This window comes from Nipponia nippon, unplaced genomic scaffold (genome assembly GCF_047370975.1).
Source record: "Nipponia nippon isolate SJK-2023a ecotype South Korea unplaced genomic scaffold, ASM4737097v1 scaffold_11, whole genome shotgun sequence".
NCBI classification, from domain to species: domain Eukaryota; kingdom Metazoa; phylum Chordata; class Aves; order Pelecaniformes; family Threskiornithidae; genus Nipponia; species Nipponia nippon.
This window is the reverse complement of record NW_028262302.1, coordinates 7,105,035-7,122,011: the sequence shown is the minus strand read 5'-3', so window position 1 is coordinate 7,122,011 and position 16,977 is coordinate 7,105,035. Positions and strand designations below refer to the sequence as shown.

The following is a 16,977-nucleotide window of genomic DNA, read 5'->3' as shown; positions in this document are numbered from 1 at the left end:
GAGGGGTACTCACATTGGAGTTGGGGGTGGAGGAAACGCTGCTCCGCTCCACATCATTGAAGGCGCTCTCAGACTGGTCAGACATCTGGGGAGAGAGGCCGGAAGGGAACGATGGTTTGGGGGTCCCCAGCCGAAGCTGGGGGGCAGCAGGCACCACCTCAGACTCCCCACAGCAAACGCACCCCAGAGAGGAAAGGACGCAGTGGGGCGATGGAACAGGATGGGCAGCTGCCTGTGCTCACCTGGTAGCTGGAGGGTTTCCGCGGCTGCAGTTTCTTCAGGCAGAGGCCAAAGAAGGAGAAGACAATGCAGGAGAGCAGGACCACAAAGGTGAAGAGGGTGACAGGGCGGGTGGGACCTAGAGCACAGAGACACTGGGGCAGTACATGAGCCTCCAAGGACCTGCTGCATGTCCAGCTGAGCCTCAGGCTGGCACCTGCTTTGGGTCTTACAAGCTCTCATCCCCCTTCCCAAAACACTAGCTGACACCCCCTCATCTGCCAGGTCTTCATCACACTTTCTCCCTTCCCATCCCCCTTCCCACCCTCCATGCCATGCCTAATTCAGGGGTGACACTGGTGGCTCATTCCCCCAAGCATCAGATGTGACCCTCAGCAGTGGCAGGGCGCATTCCCAAGCTCTCCCTACCGAGGCGCAAGACGGAGAAGAATAGCAGCCAGAACATGCAGAGGATGGGGGCCACCACGACCTGGCTGATGGCGGTGACGTGGAGGCGCTGGTTCAGCTTGGTGGGGATGTAGACGTAGTAAATGTTGTACCGGTCAACCATGTGCTTGAGCAGCATGTAGAGCAACCCTGGTGGGAGGAGAGGGACCATTTGCGGGGAGGACAAAGGGGAGAGCCAGGTTGGAGGGACAAAAGGGCAGGCCCAGGGGACAATGCCCAAGGGTGCCCTCCTGCACCATGCAGGAAGCTTGTGCTCCCACGGCGCTGCGGGTGGCTGGGACAGGCTGTTCTTGGCATGGCTGGGGGCAGTGGGACCGTGTGCATGGGATCGTACTCACCAAAAGGGACAATGATGGGGCAAGTGATGCTGTAGGTCATGACGACGGAGAAGATGCAGCAGGTCCAGGCGTACTCCAGTCCAAACTGGAACTGGTAGGCTTGGCTCTATGACACAACCAACAGCGTCATTACTGCCTCTGCTGCTGCAAAGGCTACACTTGCCTTTGCACCCTGGCCCACACAATTGCCTCCCCCCGTCACCCCCCCATGAGGCCTGAAGAAGCCCCCACAAGCCTCCCCATAGGACTGGGACAGCCTGAGTTTCCAGCAAGCGTGTCCCTGCCATGCTGGGGGTTGCATAGGCTCAGAGATGACCACAGCCACGTACCCGCTTGACATGGAGCCGCTCAGGCTCAGACTTGGCAAAGCAGAGGCGGGCAGTGTAGACGAGGAGGCCCGGGATGCGCAGCAGCTCCATGGCTGTCCCAATCAGGCTGGAGGTGACCACGTAGTTGACGAAGAAAGCACCGTTGTCTGGGAGGAAAACGCACCTGCCCCAGGGATGCAGAGGGTGAGAGGATGCTCGGGCAGGTGGCTGGGAGAGCTGCCAGGGGCTGGCGTTGGGTGCTCCCACTCGCCTTGGAGGTTCGGGAGCTCCCTGCTACTCACTGGAACTTTATATCGGCCTCGTCCAGAAAGTGGGTGTCGAAGAGCCAGCGGAAAAAAAGGTCCAGGCTGGAGAGGGGAGAAGAGGAGCAGCTCAGAAAGAGGGAGAACTGCAGAGCAACGTGGGGGGCACCCAGCGAGCGTGTGCTTTCCCTGCCCTGGGTGGGTGAGACCCTCTGGACCCTCCATGGCCAGAGCAGCCCCTTCTGCCACATGGGACCACCACAGTGTGGCTTCTCACCTCCCAGACAGTCAGGATTGCCGTATCTGGGGCTACACAGACACCTGACCTAGTCCTTTCAGGGTCTGCTGAAGGGCTGACCCCAAGCAGGGAACCACCAGCACCCTTGGGTCAGCCGTGGCAGCCTGGCAAGCTGCTCCACTCCCCTCCTCTTCTACAGGGAAGCTTTCTGTCTGTGACCACCTGGGAGCAGCTCGGCGCGGCTAAAGAGCGAGTGTTTTCCTCCCCAGAGACAGCTGTGTTTCAGTGGCGGTGGGCCCTTAGCCCTTTGGGGCTGGCGTGCGGGAGGTGAGGGGCCTGGGTGTGATCCTGACTGCTGGAGAGCAGGGAGAGCAGCGCGGTAGGGTGGTCTGTACCTGCTCAGCCCCAGCGAGGGCAGGATGATGACCATGAACACCAGGAAGAAGAAGCACTTGTGCATGGTGAGCTGATTTTCACTCGACCTGCAGAGAGGAGAGAGAAGAGAATGTTGCCCTTTTCTGAGGTGGTGGGGGAGAGGTTGGGCTGGGTCTTGCTCTTCACCAAGGAGCGACTCCCAGCCTGAGGACGCCATGTGCGTTTGATCTGTGCATCTACTGGGGCCTTGCAAAGCCTCTCCTAGGACAGGGGGAGTCACCATGAGGAATCTGCTGTAGTGAAAGCTCTTGTCCTCCCAGCCTCTCACCTCCTTCATCCCTGCCCTCTCCTACCATCCCTGCTGGTGTAGACACCCAACGAGAGGTAGCTGGGTGTCTACAACAGGTTCAGAAGCCCCCGTTTCCCCCGGGAGAAGGAAGGGAGGTGGTGACAAAGCTCCTGCAAGGACTCTGTTGGGGCTGGTGGAGGGTCAAGACAGAGAGAGCACATTGTAGGAGCTGGGCAGAGCGTCCTCTGCTAGGAGACTTTGAGCATCCTGAACCCGTACCTCCACCTTGTAGGGCTGGGAGTACAGCTGGGATGTGCTGCCCGAGTCAGGGCCATGGCCCTGCTGCTGCCAGTCTACCATCACACCATCCCTTTCACAAACTTCTTCAGACCCATCTTAAAAAGAGCTCCACCTGCCTTTGTCAGCAGCCTGGAAGCGTTCAGGGCTATGGCAAGGAAATGGCTTCTTCAGGCATGGACCTGGGGCTCTTTCCATGGAGGGCAACACCCATGGGGCTCTGTGGGGGTCTGCCGCTCCACTCTGCTTCCCGTGGGACAGGTCGAGTCCCACGAGTCCTACTGAGGTTCCTCCCATCTACTGCAACCCTGGGGAGCGTGGCGGCCAGCCCTGTTACCTTGTCCAGTGCGACTCGAAGAACGCCGAGTAGTAGACGAGGAAGGGCAGGAAGACAGAGAAGGCCCAGAGCAGCAGCGTGGGGAAGAACTGGGTGATGATGGGGTTCTGCAGGAGGAGAGATACCAGACACTCCCTTAGGAGTCTGCTGGAGCTCAGCCATGCTGGATGCAGCTCCCTGGGCCTCGTGGCACAGGGTGGCGTGTGTAATGGGTGGGCTGGGGCATCCCCTCTCTGAGCAGGGGCGTTTGTTTCAGGAGGTAAGAGCCTGAGGCCAGCCAAAGACACCACGGGCATGCTCTGAGCCCCAGCGCTCGCCCAACAGCTCACAGGTCAATGAGCAGGAAGCAGATGTGCTGCTGGCAGCTCCTGGAGCTCTTCCCACCCCTCTCCTCTTGCATGGACCCAAACCTGCCCTCCCCCATGGACACCAGCACCTAAGCTCAGGTTTGCACAGGTGCCCGAGGGCTCTGCCCCTGGAAACACATCAAGAAGGGGATGGATGGCAAGCATGGGCATGACAACTCCTTGCCTCTCATCAACGCTCATCCCAGTGATGGCTCGTCTTCTTGGGCCAGTGTGGAGCCAGTGCCCTCCCCCTGTCACAGACAAGCCTGGAAATGGAAACCCTTTGGGAAAGCTGGCACAGGGCCCCAGGGACTACCTTGAGGCTCTCCACAGGCTGTGTGACGTTGAACATGTCCATGGTGTTGACGATGATGGCTGGCGTGGTGAGGAAGAAGAGGAGGACGAAGAGGCAGATATTAAGGAGGATGAATCTCACCCACCAAGATGTGCCACGGACTGATAAATTCTCCCTGTGAGAGGAAAGCATGACTCGGACATGGTGTGGAGGAAAAGCCCCATGTCCTGGGTCTCCTAGCCTAGCTCCCTGAAGCTCTGCCTCCCACTGACCACCCTGGCAGCCCCTGCTCCAAGTTCATCCTCTCCCCCGCTCCCCGTGCTGCTGCACTGACACCTGCAGAGCCCCCAGGACCAGAGTACGACTGCAGTGGGGGGTCCGTGCCACCAGGAGGCTTTGGAGTCAGGCTGCAGAAATCAGAGCCTGGCAATCACCCCAAACCTTGCCTGGCCAAGCCCTGCCACCCACGAGGTGATCACCCCAGTCAGCCCTGGTGACTCCTGCTATGGCCACAGGAGGGACCACCAGCCCCTGCCATCCTGAGAAGTCGCCCTACAGGTATAGGTGCAGGTTCCCTACAGCTATATGGGTTCCCTATAAACATGGGTATGGGCACCCTGTAACTATGGCTATGGGCTCCCTATAGCTACAGGGACGGGTTCCCCCAGCTGCTCGCCCTCCCTCCCTCTCCCGTCTTGGAAGTTCACCAGATGATATCGCTGGGTGCAGGGGCATAGCGAACGCCCCAGTGGTGTGACTTGACCACGGTGGTGACAGAGGACTGCTGGGGGTGCTTGCGGCAGCGGATGTGGCTGTAGTCCTTCAAAATCCTGCAGGAGGAAGGAACCAGGCGTTAGGTCTGGACCGAGGGCTCAGGACCCCCCCCACTTCTCATGAGACCCTTCCTGCAGTCCCAACAGAGCGGCCATCTCCACAGGTGGCAGAGGCACAGCAGAGACAGACCCATCGCCTGGCTTTGGCTGGAGGAGCCAGCAAGGTGCCCCAGTGGTGGTGGCCATCAGGCTGGGGAACATGCTTGTGCTGGCACATCCAAGGGGCACTCACACAGCTGTCATCCGCTCGTCCTGGAAGGTGACAAAGGCCATGTCGAGCCGCTTGAGCGTGATGCGGTTGCGCTCGGCATTGAACTCATCCGTGAGCTTCTCCTCCAGCTCCCCATAGTACTGCTCGGCGTCCACCTGCGGGAGCAGCCAGGGCTCTGCCATGCTTGCCGGGCTGTGGCACGGGCAAGCTGCCATGCTCTGCCCTGCCCACAGTGGGGATGTGCTGCCTGCAGCCCTGCCTGCACCCACCTACCTGCTCAAAGCCACAGAAGTGGCAGCAGAAGATGCGGGCACAGGGGTGGGTTTTGATCATGATCTTCCCCTCTTTCTGTGCCTTGGTGGTGAAGTAAAGCCGCCCCTTCATTGCCTTGCGCCTGCCGGGAAGCCGATGGGCATGAGGGTCATTCAGGGAGCAGCAGACAGACATGCAGACTGGGACCCTCAACATGCTGGGCAGGAGTGGTACATCCACCCAGAGAGGCAACAGGGACCTGCACACACTCACCTCTCCGCATCCAGCTTCATCAGCTTGCGCACATCAAAGCAGAACTGGACGTTGGTGACAGTGCAGCTGGGATAAGCCTCGCTGCGGGCACAGGGATACAGTGGCACCAGGAGCTGGGGGATGGGGACAGCCCCTGCCACCTGCCTGCCAGCTGCCCTGGCAAGGCTGCAGCACACCACTACTCACTGGAAATGCTTGATGATAAGGGAAGGGTCTGTGATCTCCTTTGGGATGTGGGTAACCATCAGTGTCCGGGCGACCTGGGGGGGGAAGAAGGGGCAGAGGGGTGGGTGGGTGGGGGTCCACAGGCTGTTTCACTGCCACCCTGCTCACCCAGCTGCCAGGATGGCAGAGGCAAGCCAGGGCAACGACTGCTGCCCTGGAGGCTGGTCAGCACAGACCTCCTCAATGCCCACCCCCAGACCCCAGGGCACAGCCAGAAGCTGTCACCTCCCAGACAGACAGACAGCAGAGCTTCAGTCTCAAGAGACAAGGCAGCGGGAGAGAGAGATTTGCCTCCAGGCTGCTAGGCTTTCTCCAGAAGCTGGGGAAAACCAGCCTTAGCTTTCTCTGCCTGCCCAGTCCCAGGCTGTTCTAAAGCTCTCTCTGCCTACTAAGACCATCCTTTCTGCAAAGCACAAAGTTGTCCCTTAGTGCTGAACAAGGCAGGGCTGGAGGAAGGGATGGTTGCTCACCTTCTCATTCTCTCTGTATTCAAGGTGGATGGAGTGGTGAGCCATGCAGAGGATGGTGAGGATGAAATAGATGAGGGCAAAGATGCTGTGCAGCCACAGGAGACGGTCCCTGGAAGAGGGGAAGAGGGGATCAGCAAGTGCTGCAGCGGGCGCATGGCACGCAGACCAGCCTAGCGCTCAGCACCTCACCCACAGCCACCCCCACCACCCAGCAGGACCTCCCCAAGCCGGCTGCCAGACCCCCACCCCAGGGCCGAGAGGGGCAGCGCCCAGGGTGTTGGCCAAGACACTGCAGAAATGAGGCCACCCAGAACCCCCAAGAGCACCTCTACCAGCAGCGGGGTGCAGCGAGCAGTGCCAGCAGGCTGCCCACTGCAATGGTGTTTGTGCACAGTGCAGACAGACACAGGGGCTACCGCAAGCAGCATGCTGCTCACGTGGACCTGTCCCCATTCTGCAACTGTGGCAAGCACCGTGCCTGGGCACTCCCAGCAGTGCCCACCGCAGCAGCAGTGCCCGCAGCCGCCCCGGACACGGGAGCCACGTACTGTGTTGGGATGTTGGCGATGGTTGTCCGGCCAAAGTGGGTAGGACTGTGTCCTGCAGGGGAAGAGAAGCAGGAGGTTACGGGAACCCAGTGCAGTGTGTGTGTCCATGCTTGCAGGGTTAGTAGCTCTGGTCTTAGCTCCCTCCTTTTCCATCTCCCAGGTCCCCGCCAAGCCCCCGCCACCCTGAAGCTCCCTGCCTCTTGCGTTCCTCTGTTCCACAGCTGACGGTGGGCTCCTCCTCACAGAGGGGTCCTTCTGCCCTCTGTCCCCAGGGCACAGTGCTTGGCCCAAGGATGGGGAAGCTTGTGCCATGCTCCTGCTCAGGAGCATGGCATCCGCAACCAGGGAAGCACCTACCCAGGAGGTCCCCCGAGAAGTTGACAGGCAGGATGACAGCCACAGAGAGCACACAGACCAGCATCAGCAGGACCAGGAGGTGCCGCTGGAAGGAGAGGTAGGTGGTGGCGTCGATCCCACACTTGCTCTGAATCTCCTCGTCCCTGGGGGAGAGGCGGGTGGGGGTGAGCGCTGGTGGTGCCTCCCCACCACCTCCCACCCCAGGGGACACTGGCTGCTCCGGCCTCACACAACGCATGCCAACTCATGGCATCCTGCCTGTGGCATGTGGGATTTGGGCACAGAGGGAATGGAGGATGCAAGCAGCCCTCAGGCTGCCATCCCACTACAGGACCAGCTCCTACCAGAAGAGGTTGCAGCCCATTCCTTTGGGACAGGAACCAGGGGCCAGGAGAAAACACAGAGGTGACCCCTCTGCTCTCTCTCCCAGGGGGATGTTTTAGGAGGGCTCTCCTCAGCCACAGGTCCCAGCAGCTCTGGGTGATGTGTGACCACCTATGGGCACCGGCTCCCCAGGGGAGGGCACGGCTGCGATGCCAAGGACACATACTTACTTCATCTGGTAGATAGAAATGAGCCAGGAGCAGAATCCCTGGAAGGGAAGAAGAGTCGGGATGAGCCAGGGGCGACCACCCCCACCTCCTTGGTGAGGAGCTGGGACACGGGACGCACTGGGGATGTGTGTGGAGATGGTGCGGTGCCTGGGGCCAGGGGGCTGAGCAAATGCAGGTAGCACCCAGGGAAGCTCGGTGATGCTCAGCCCAGTGGCTTGTCTGCAGCGGTGGCCAAAGGCAGCTGCCTCGGGAGGAGTGGGAAACACAGGGCATCTCTGTAACACAGGCTCCTGGCTCCCAGCATCTCCCTCCTCTGTGCCTTCCCTGACAGCCCCTAACATGCAATGCACTTTTTTGACCACTACCGAGCACTGAGCCAGCACTGCCACAGAGCGATACATGACAATGCCAAGATCTTGTGTAATAGCTCATCCCATGTCACTGCATATGCAATGTTAGAGTTTTTCTCCCCTATGCATTATGTTACATTTTACCAACGCTGGAGTTCACGCAAGGGCAATGAGGCCGGTGAAGGGTCTAGAGAACAAGTCTTACAAGGAGCGGCTGAGGGAACTGGGGTTGTTCAGTCTGGAGAAGAGGAGGCTCAGGGGAGACCTTATCGCTCTCTACAACTATCTGAAAGGAGGTCATAGTGAGGTGGAGGTCAGTCTCTTCTCCCAAGTAACAAGCAATAGGATGAGAGGAAATGGCCTCAAGTTGCGCCAGGGGACGTTTAGGTTGGATATTAGGAAAAATTAGGGAAGTGGTTGAGTCCCCATCCCTGGACATATTTAAAAGACGTGTAGATGTGGTGCTTAGGGACATGGCGGACTTGGCAGTGCTAGGTTAATGGTTGGACTTGATGATCTTAAAGGTCTTTTCCGACCTAAATGATTCTATGATTCTAAGTTCAAGGTCCCTCTGCAGTCTTCCCTGTCATGGCTGTACCGAATAACACGGCCATTGGGCCCCTCCTCTTCGACTCCTTTCCAGAGATTTTATGCTGACCTTGGATGGAAGGGACCCCAGGCAGTCCCCTGTGGGATTGCCTTACCCTGCACCACGAGAGCTAGCAGCTTCTTCCTCCTCTCCATTCCCCAGCTTCACCCAAGCCAGGACCTTCCCCCCTACCCCACAGCTTAGCTTCGTCTGATCAAACGCAGTGGGAGGCTTTGGAGGTGCAGGCCTCCCTGCGTGCCCGACAGCTCCTTAGTACAGTTGGGCTGACTCCCCTCCTACACCCTGCTCTGGGTTCTGGAGAACCATGTCTGGGAGGTTGTCTCTGCAGACCCCAAGCTCCCTGGGCTGTAATTTCTTGGGTTTTCCAGAAACCCTCCTGAAAAACCAGCATTTATCAGCCAATTCGCAGCTCTCCAGGATGCCCACGTGCAGGAGAGAGGTCGCACGCTGCAGTCAATAGCTTGGCTATTCATCTCGGGGTGCATGAGAAGTCCCACACCTGCTCCTGGGAATTTGTGATAGTAATGGGTATTTGTCAGGCTGCTTTTATTGCAACCTCATCCTCCAAGCCTGCTGTTGGAGGTGCTTCCCTGCAGAGAAGGGGTCCTGGGCAGGAATTTGGTCGAGCTTCTCCTCACTGGACACTGGCAACAAAACTATTTAGCAATCCTGCCACAGTCTCGCCTTCTCCAGCAAGCATTTTCTATCTTCATCACCTATCAGCCCTACAAACCCTCTGGCAGGTTTCCTGTTCCTGATATGTGAAGAAAAATCCAGTACTTGCTTTTATGCCCTCTACAAATTTCTCCTCAAACTCCTCTTTCTCCCCGCCCTTAGTGTATTTTACATCTAACTTGGCAGAGTTTAGATTTTCCCCATTTGGGAACAGCTTGACTTTTAAAAGGATGTCTTCTTACATCTAATAATCTCCCTTAATCTGCTCTTTAGCCGTGTCGGCATTCCCTGTGGTCTTTCTCACTTATTTTTTGATGAGCAATATATATTTGCCCAGAGCATCCAGGACTGAGCCTTTAAACCGGCCTCCTGCCACCTGCAAGGATTTTGCTTCTTTACCTTTCCTGCCTAGGTTTTTTTTAAGAAGTTCTCTCATCTTTTCATAGTCACACTAGTGACTGATTTTTGAGCTTTTGTTGCCAAAAAAGAGAAAGAAACAGACAGAAAAACATATCGGTCCATGCTCGTTTCCAGCAAAACCTGGTTTGTGCCTGGTGTGGTAAAGAGAAACAAAAGATGGGTTTAAAGCCCCACAGCCCACCATGCCGGCAGAGCTGGAGGTATGATCCAGGGGACTCTGTCCTGCCAGGGCCAGAAAGGTCCCTGCGGGCACACAGAGCAAGGCGCTGGGCATGCATCCGACTAGGTCCCCACAGCCGGCAGGGATGGCCACGCAGCTGGGGGATGCTTGCCCTGGCGGGAGCATCCCATCCAAGCTGCCATTCAAGGTAGATGCCTCAAACCAAGCCAGGACAAAGAAGCCCCCCCACTTTCCCAGGAATACCCTGCTGCTAAAGGGTATTAAGCAGGAAACCCCACACTGGAGGATTTAATTTCTCCCATTTAACTTCTGACCTGGCTTTCCCATGAGAAGCCTGGGCTCCCACTGCCACAGCCGCCAGCACTCACCACGTCCTTGTTGTCAACGTCCAGGGGGCTGCTCTCCGATGGGGACTTCTCCTTCTCGCTCTGCTCTCCGTAGAAAAGTGACGTCAAACTTTGCAGTGAGGGGAGGAGCGGAGGGGTGAGGCAGGAGAGAAGCAGCAGACGGGAGAGGATGAGCATCCTCGGAGAAGCTTTCCCTAGGATGGCAGCCCAGGAAATGCCTCCCCACTCCCTGCATTCTGCACTGGGGCTGGACCAGTGACTACCGCTGGGCTCGGAGCAGGGGCTGCACTCGCTGCCTCTGCACCGCTGAGTCCCTGTGGCTTCTCTGTGGCCCTGGCCCATGGCAGGGTGGCTGGTGAATTGGCCTTAGCTCCAGGATGAGAGCCTGCTGAACTGGATTTTTATATTCCACTGGTTTAAGCCTTCAAATGGCTTTACAGTAAAAGGAATGTAATCAGTGCTTGAATTTTAAGTCTTGACTGCCCTTTTGATCTCCCTGGTGAAGGGAAACATTGCCTCTCCATTGCCAGACTCAGCTCCAGAGCCCGAGCCCAAGAGGAGCTGGAGAGGGGAGAAGGCAGGAGAGGGGCTTTTACAACATTTCCTCCCGGGAGCTGCCCAGCCTTGCAGAGACCCTTCCTGTGTGCACTGCCTGCGCAAAGAAAGATGCTCTGCTGCCTGGGGTGAACCATGCTCTGGCAGCCAGACAGCTGTGGGCAGCACAGCCCACCTGGAAATCTGGCCCGGGCTCTGCTTTTACCAGGACGCTGGTATTTTGGGGGCGATTCTGCACCTAGCCTAAAGGATGGGCCAGGCAAGCTGCCCTGCTGACATGAGGAACAGTGTTATTGCTACGTCTCCCTCTGCTTTCAGAGGCAGGGGGAGTGGCAGGGGGAGAGGAAGCATCTCAGTCCCCACCCAAAAGCAGCTCTTGGGCCTCTGTCCTTCCCAGGATGGTCCCCTCCCTGGCACCAAGAGCACCATCACCAGATGGTGACTGCAAGAAGGAATCAAAGCTGACTCGGGCTTTCCCTCTCCCTGCAGCAGCCAGTGCCTGTGCCTCCATGGGCAAGGGCAGCCAGGCCATTCCTAGTGGAAAGGAGGGACAGGAACACCTGCTGAGCTTCTCCATGGGCCACCCTGCAGTGCTGGCCCTCCTGCCAGCCCTTTTGGAGAGGCTGGAGCCATCACCCACGGTGGCCTTGCGTCCTGCTCACCTATCATTGTCCATCAGCAGCGCCAGGCGCCCGTAGTCCCAAGCTGCTTTCCGAAGGCAGGAGAAGATCAGGAGCAGAAGCTGGAAGAAGTGGGAAGAGGAGAGGTGAAGGATTTTGCTTCAGGGTCAAACCCCATGGGGTCTCCCCACATCCCTCCTTTCTGTTTTCCCACTCATGAGCCCAAACTCATGCAAAACTGGCGTCAAGCCAAACTGCTCCTGCTCCATGATCTCACCACTGCGGCCCACCATGATGTGGTTCCCTGCACTCACACCCATTCCCCCAAACAGCCAGGCACACCGGCACGCACACTGCACACACATGTGGCTATCAGCACACCCGTTACACACACACTCGTGCTCACAGCCCGTCTCTGACACCCCAGCCAGGAGCTGCGGTGTCCGTGGACATGGCATCCTCCTGGCCTGCTCACCAGCCAGAGGATGAAGTTGATGGCGAGCACGGTGGGCACACCACCGAACGGCAGCCCTTCCAGGACGGTGCTGCGTGAGCGGGCACTGAAGCATTGCTCCTCCGTGCTGTTCACCAGGGCGTCCAGGAAGCCGAGCACATCCAGCGAGGTGGGGCCGGCACCACCAGGCGCTGGCTCCACCGAGTACACGCTCTCCATTGGTGCCGTCGTGGGGCCTCACCCTGCAACACAGGGGCAGGAGTGCGGATGGAGAAATCTTTGCTTGAAAAGGGGCCGTGGCTCTTCCAGGTCCTACAGCGAGGTCTGAGGAGCTCACTAAGGGCAGGGAGGGGAGAGGACTGGCTGGTGACCTTGGAGCTTCCCCAGTCCCAGTCTCTCCCAGAGAGGGGCTGTGGGATGCAGGGAAGGGGGTGTTGCTGAAGAAATCTCACAGCTACCTCATACCCTTTCCCCACCCCATTAAACCCCGTGGTATTTGGTTGTCTTTGTCATACCCGAGACAGGTCTCTCACCACTTCTGCCCCTCAGTCCTGGAAGCTGGGTTTAGTCATGGCCACCTGGTGCAGTCAACAGGCAGGAACAAGGAGCCGAAGCATTTGCTTGAGTTTCTGAGAATAAGAGCAATTATGATGTTAACAACTGGGCTGCTGGGGCTGTGCTTGCTTCGCTCTCCGCAGCCAGATATCTACTGAGGGTGAAACATCTCCCAGCCGTCCCTTCTCCTCTAGCCTCACGGTCTGTGTGACTCAGGAGTCATGAGACCTCCCTTCCATCTTTCCATCACAGCAGGATTGCTCCTTCCAAGATATCTTGAAGTCTTCAGAAGAATCAGCTTCTCAAAACCCTAAATGCCAAGGTTCCCCCATTTCCCCAGCAGCTGATACCACAGGTTACAGCCCTCATTGGGCCATTAATGACCAAGACTGTGGCATGTTTCCAAAATCTTTCTTATCACCATGCTTTAAGTAGGAGAGGATCCTCTCCAAACCTGCAGTGCCTGGGATCCCTGTGAACAAGCACCCTACAGCAGCCAGCATGAACCAGCATGGCCGTCACTCACGAGGATGCCACAGACCTGCATGCCAGGACAGTGCTGCATGGCCATTGCACTCATTAGAACTACAGGAGGAGAAGGAACCAGCAGAGCAAATGCTAACAAGCACGGGGTGGAGACAACAGGGCCAGAGTCTCTCCTCCTTGCACGCCTGCCATGTCTCTGTGCCTTGGAGCCCCTGCCAGCACCTTCAGCCAGCCTGTAGAGGGCCTGGAGAGCTGCATGGCCTTCAGAGGAGGACAGCTCTGCCTGTGGTGAGACCAACCATGTCACGGGGTGAGAGGCACCCTGGGACAGCAGGGGGGTCTTCAGCATGTTCTCAGGACAGTCCCTTAACAGGTCATTGAGGAGTTTTCAAAATGGCAACCAGGTTGGGTCCCTAATGTCTCTTCCGAAAAGGCCCCAAGGTAGGATATCTAGTACTTTTTAGGTAGATAAATCCTGAGGGCTGAAGACCCTGCTTAGGGGAAGACTGAGGTTACTGGGGTGGAGGGGAACAGATGGAGAAGGAAACTTTGTCTTTGGAGGCCTTGAGCAACCAAACATAACTTTGAAGTTGGCCCGGTCTTGGGCAGGTGCTTTTATCAGCTGACCTCCAAGGGGTCCCTTCCAACCTCAGTTACTCTACATCCCTATTCTCAAGGACTTGTGCTCCTGACAAGAACATTTTCTGGCCCGCCTGAAGTTTGTAAGGAGTTACATTAGCGCCTTGCCCCACAGACATGTTGAGCATAGTGTATTGTGACCTGTGCAAAGGCCATGTGAAACCTCATCATGCCCGTTAACATGTACTCCTGTGAGATTTGTATTCAAGCCGTTGGGCATTCATTCATCTCCTTCCTTTTAACCTATATTCCAGCAACAACTGGGACCCTGCTGCAGCCCCTGCAGTCACCCAGCCACAGCTGATCCCTGCTGCAGGATGCTCACAGCCCACATGGACAGGACGGAGGAAAAGGAGCAGGAGCCACGGTCTGATTAAGCAATGGAGGAGGATGCAAACAAAGACAGCCAGCACCTCCACGGACCTGGAGATGCAAAGTGTTTATGGTGGGTTTTTTTCCCATCAAGACCAAACAGAACCAATTCTGCTTCAGCACCAAAGGAAACCTGATTCAGAGGTCCTTGGGGAACACAGAGAGAGCACGCACAAAATGCCTTGGCTTAGAAAGGGGATCTTCCTGAGCTCTACATGGATTTGCTTTTGTTGGGAAACATTTACTTCTGCTGTGTCAGTGTGACAGATGGGAGACTACAGCAGCACGTGCTTTTATGTGCACTGCTGTAGCCTCAGCCTCTCTCTTTTAGACTGTGCAGCTTCCTGCTTGAGAAGATTAGTCCTGTCCTAAAGCTCCTGAGGAGTCCAGACACCCCCATTCCATGGCTGAGCAGAGCGGGTAGGATGGGGGTGCTGGGGCAGGAGCTGACACAGATTACACGCCTGAGACACTGACTCCCTTTTACCTCCTCATCTGGGGAAAGGAAAGACTGAGGAAGAGGGAAGCTTTCAAACACAGAGTTGACAAAAAAAAAAAAGAAAAGGCTCCAACAGCCTCACAAATGCAGTCAGGTGGACACCAGGGATTCCCAAGAGATTCTCAACACAAGCTCTCGAGAGGGCTGAAGAGCTTAAGAACCAGTCTTGGTGCCTGCAGTTTCCAAATTAAACACAGAGAGATGGTGACTTGCTATTTTCTTCACTTCTGAAGCCTAAATTCCAGCCCAAAGAAAAATCTCCACTGGAAGCCAAAGAGTGGCTGGGATGCTTGGACCAAGGCTATGAGCCCAGCAGAGCCTGAGGCTCACCCCACTCCAGGGTTAGGCTGGCATCTGGCTACCAGCATAGATGCCTTGAAGGGATGTCAGAAGCCAGTGAACTATAGGCCTCAAGATCCTCAGAACATGCATGCCCATGGCAGTCCCTCTTACTGTGCATATGGTGCAGTGTCATCTGGGGCATTGGCTTCAGTGTCTGCTACAGATCTGCCCATGCTGCCTACAGCATCTTCAGTTCTCCTCAGAGGTCCCTAGCCATATACATATTGATCTGTCCAGTCCATGGTGTCTGGAGACATCATAGCCCAAGCTGGGAGAGCTGACCATTAGTGTGACTCCCAAAAGAACTGCCGGGTCACCTGAGATATACTGATAGTGCTTCAAAGGGCATCCCAGTAGACTTGGGGCTGAAGTACCATCCTTGCAGCCAGGTGTGAAGTGAGGGATGGGCTGGCAAAGCCTCCCTGTAGTGCCCTCAATCATGGCCTGCCTCCCAGCCAGGGTTGGAAGTCCCTTACTTCGAGGCCCAGCATGGCCCCATTGGGATAACAACCCCTAGAGAGGGAACTCCAACAAGGGGAGACCTGTGGGAAACAAGTGGGCCACGGCGACAACTGGCAGCCATTTGCCCCAGCCCGCCTGCCTCCCGCTCGCTGTCAGGCGGCTGTGAAACCACCGGGGCCACTGGGGCCTCTGGCCGGGGTCAGCCCCTTCCTATGGAGATGCTCTCAATCTGTTCTCCCCATGTGCACACCTCCCTCCCTCCCCTCCTCCTGTAAGCAGCAGAGCCATCGCCATCTGGCATTTTCAGCTGCTAAATAATTCACTGTCTTTTTGTTAACAAGGAGAGTGTGTCTCTGACTGAGGGAGCTGTTGGACCTTCAGCAAATAAACAAGGAGACCCTCAGCAACCTCCAAGTCCCTTCTCTGCCACCACCACTCCACTACCCAGCCATAAGATCCTGCAGCTTGTTTCTAGGCACCGTGTTCACACTCATAGGAGGAACACCCTGCCGCAGGATGGCGGGGTGAGGGGGATTGTCACAGGGATCAGTACGGGTTGTCTTTCCTGTCCTTGTTGTTGCCTCCTTTCCCCAGTAGCAGATATTTTGCTTCTGGTGGCCAAAAGCAATGGGTTCCTCCTGGAGATGGTGCTAGCATCGCATGCTCCAAGCTCTCCTGTCCGCAAACCTCCCAAATGCAAGCCTTCACCCATCCAGCCAAACTGGTTCCTGTCTCTCCACCCACCACTGCATAGAGAAATTTCAGGAGCAAAAAAGTCCTGAAGCCACCAGTCCAGCTCTGTCCCCTCTCTCTTAGGCATCTCCAACTCCACTGCCCGAAAGAGCCATCACGTGGTGCTCAGTCCTGTAACACAGCCCTTGTGGCATGTCACAGCTCCTATGAAGCTGATCTCAAGCTCATTCTTCTGCCTTTTCCCTGGTCCCTTCACCCCCAGATACTCATGGAAACCCACCTCCAAATACCCAAACCGGTACTCTTCTAGACCATTTGTTCCAACTAATCTCACCTTTTATGGTGCTGCTCTTAGAAAAGATTATGCAAATTATATAGCTGCAGCGTTACCATTAAAATAACCATTGGGAACAAACAGCTAAAAGTAAATCATGTAAATGTTCTAGGAACAGCACAGGCAGCAGAAACAGGGAGAGGAGATTTCTGCTCACATGCTCCACGAACAGCTTGAACTCATACCTGTAGGACATGTTCAACCTCCCTCCAACTGGAGGAGATACCTTACTTGGTATACAGAGTGAGAGATCACATGGATACTGTAGGTCAGTCTTAAAGTCACTGTTAAAACACCTAAGCTAAATTTTCACACCAAACGTATAAGATAATTCAGTGTTTTGCAATACTCTGGTGACAGCACTCTCTGATCAGATCTTAAAAGTCCAAATGAACCCCATAGCATCGCCAGACCAGATCCTATTCCCAGCTATACCACTGTCATAGTGCTTTTCCCAATCTTTAATGGCCAGAAGAGGACACATTGTTGTGAATAACAGAGCTGGGTAGGTGCCTTTGCCTCCAGAAGGTGTTGGGAGAGCTTCCCATTAGCTCTGTATGAGGCAGTGCCTCCAGATGCCACCCACAGACAGGCATCCCTCAGAGCAGCCGCTGGCCTGAAGGAGCGACAGTGATGGGCAAGTCAAGAAAAACAGGAGTGGGCAGGGCTGCAGCTGGGAAAACGAAGCAATAACATAGAGGCAGAAATCAATACATGGTCTACCCAATCTAGGTCTTACTTAGAGGAGAGACGGTAAAATAGGATCAGAAACTGTGCAGAGTACTAGAGAAAGGCAATCCTTCTTTCTCCTCTTTGCAGTGGCTGTGAATGGACAGTGAATGTATGAGATCTGCCATTGAAAGTGATTTGCTCGGTAATTTCTATG

The 16,977-nt window shown here is 56.2% G+C and overlaps 1 protein-coding gene across 3 annotated transcripts in view; it reads right to left on the bottom strand.

Moving 5' to 3' along the window:
- TMEM63C (transmembrane protein 63C) overlaps positions 1-16,977 on the bottom strand; it is a 33,097-nt gene that overhangs the window by 1,145 nt on the left and 14,975 nt on the right. For 2 of the 3 annotated variants that reach the window (XM_087747393.1, XM_087747392.1), the window contains exons 3-24: positions 12,225-12,338; positions 11,731-11,951; positions 11,298-11,377; positions 10,102-10,189; positions 7,498-7,535; positions 6,944-7,086; positions 6,587-6,638; positions 6,039-6,147; positions 5,530-5,603; positions 5,344-5,424; positions 5,092-5,212; positions 4,840-4,973; positions 4,482-4,604; positions 3,796-3,949; positions 3,133-3,239; positions 2,230-2,316; positions 1,636-1,701; positions 1,355-1,517; positions 1,026-1,131; positions 649-816; positions 243-358; positions 14-85 (exon numbers count right to left, since the gene is read on the bottom strand). In XM_087747393.1, the coding sequence (XP_087603519.1) occupies positions 14-85; positions 243-358; positions 649-816; positions 1,026-1,131; positions 1,355-1,517; positions 1,636-1,701; positions 2,230-2,316; positions 3,133-3,239; positions 3,796-3,949; positions 4,482-4,604; positions 4,840-4,973; positions 5,092-5,212; positions 5,344-5,424; positions 5,530-5,603; positions 6,039-6,147; positions 6,587-6,638; positions 6,944-7,086; positions 7,498-7,535; positions 10,102-10,189; positions 11,298-11,377; positions 11,731-11,928 (2,280 nt within the window). In that variant the 5' untranslated portion in view covers positions 11,929-11,951; positions 12,225-12,338. The remainder of the gene's footprint in view (positions 1-13; positions 86-242; positions 359-648; positions 817-1,025; positions 1,132-1,354; positions 1,518-1,635; positions 1,702-2,229; positions 2,317-3,132; positions 3,240-3,795; positions 3,950-4,481; positions 4,605-4,839; positions 4,974-5,091; positions 5,213-5,343; positions 5,425-5,529; positions 5,604-6,038; positions 6,148-6,586; positions 6,639-6,943; positions 7,087-7,497; positions 7,536-10,101; positions 10,190-11,297; positions 11,378-11,730; positions 11,952-12,224; positions 12,339-16,977) is intronic. The other variant, XM_087747394.1, reaches the window with a different exon arrangement.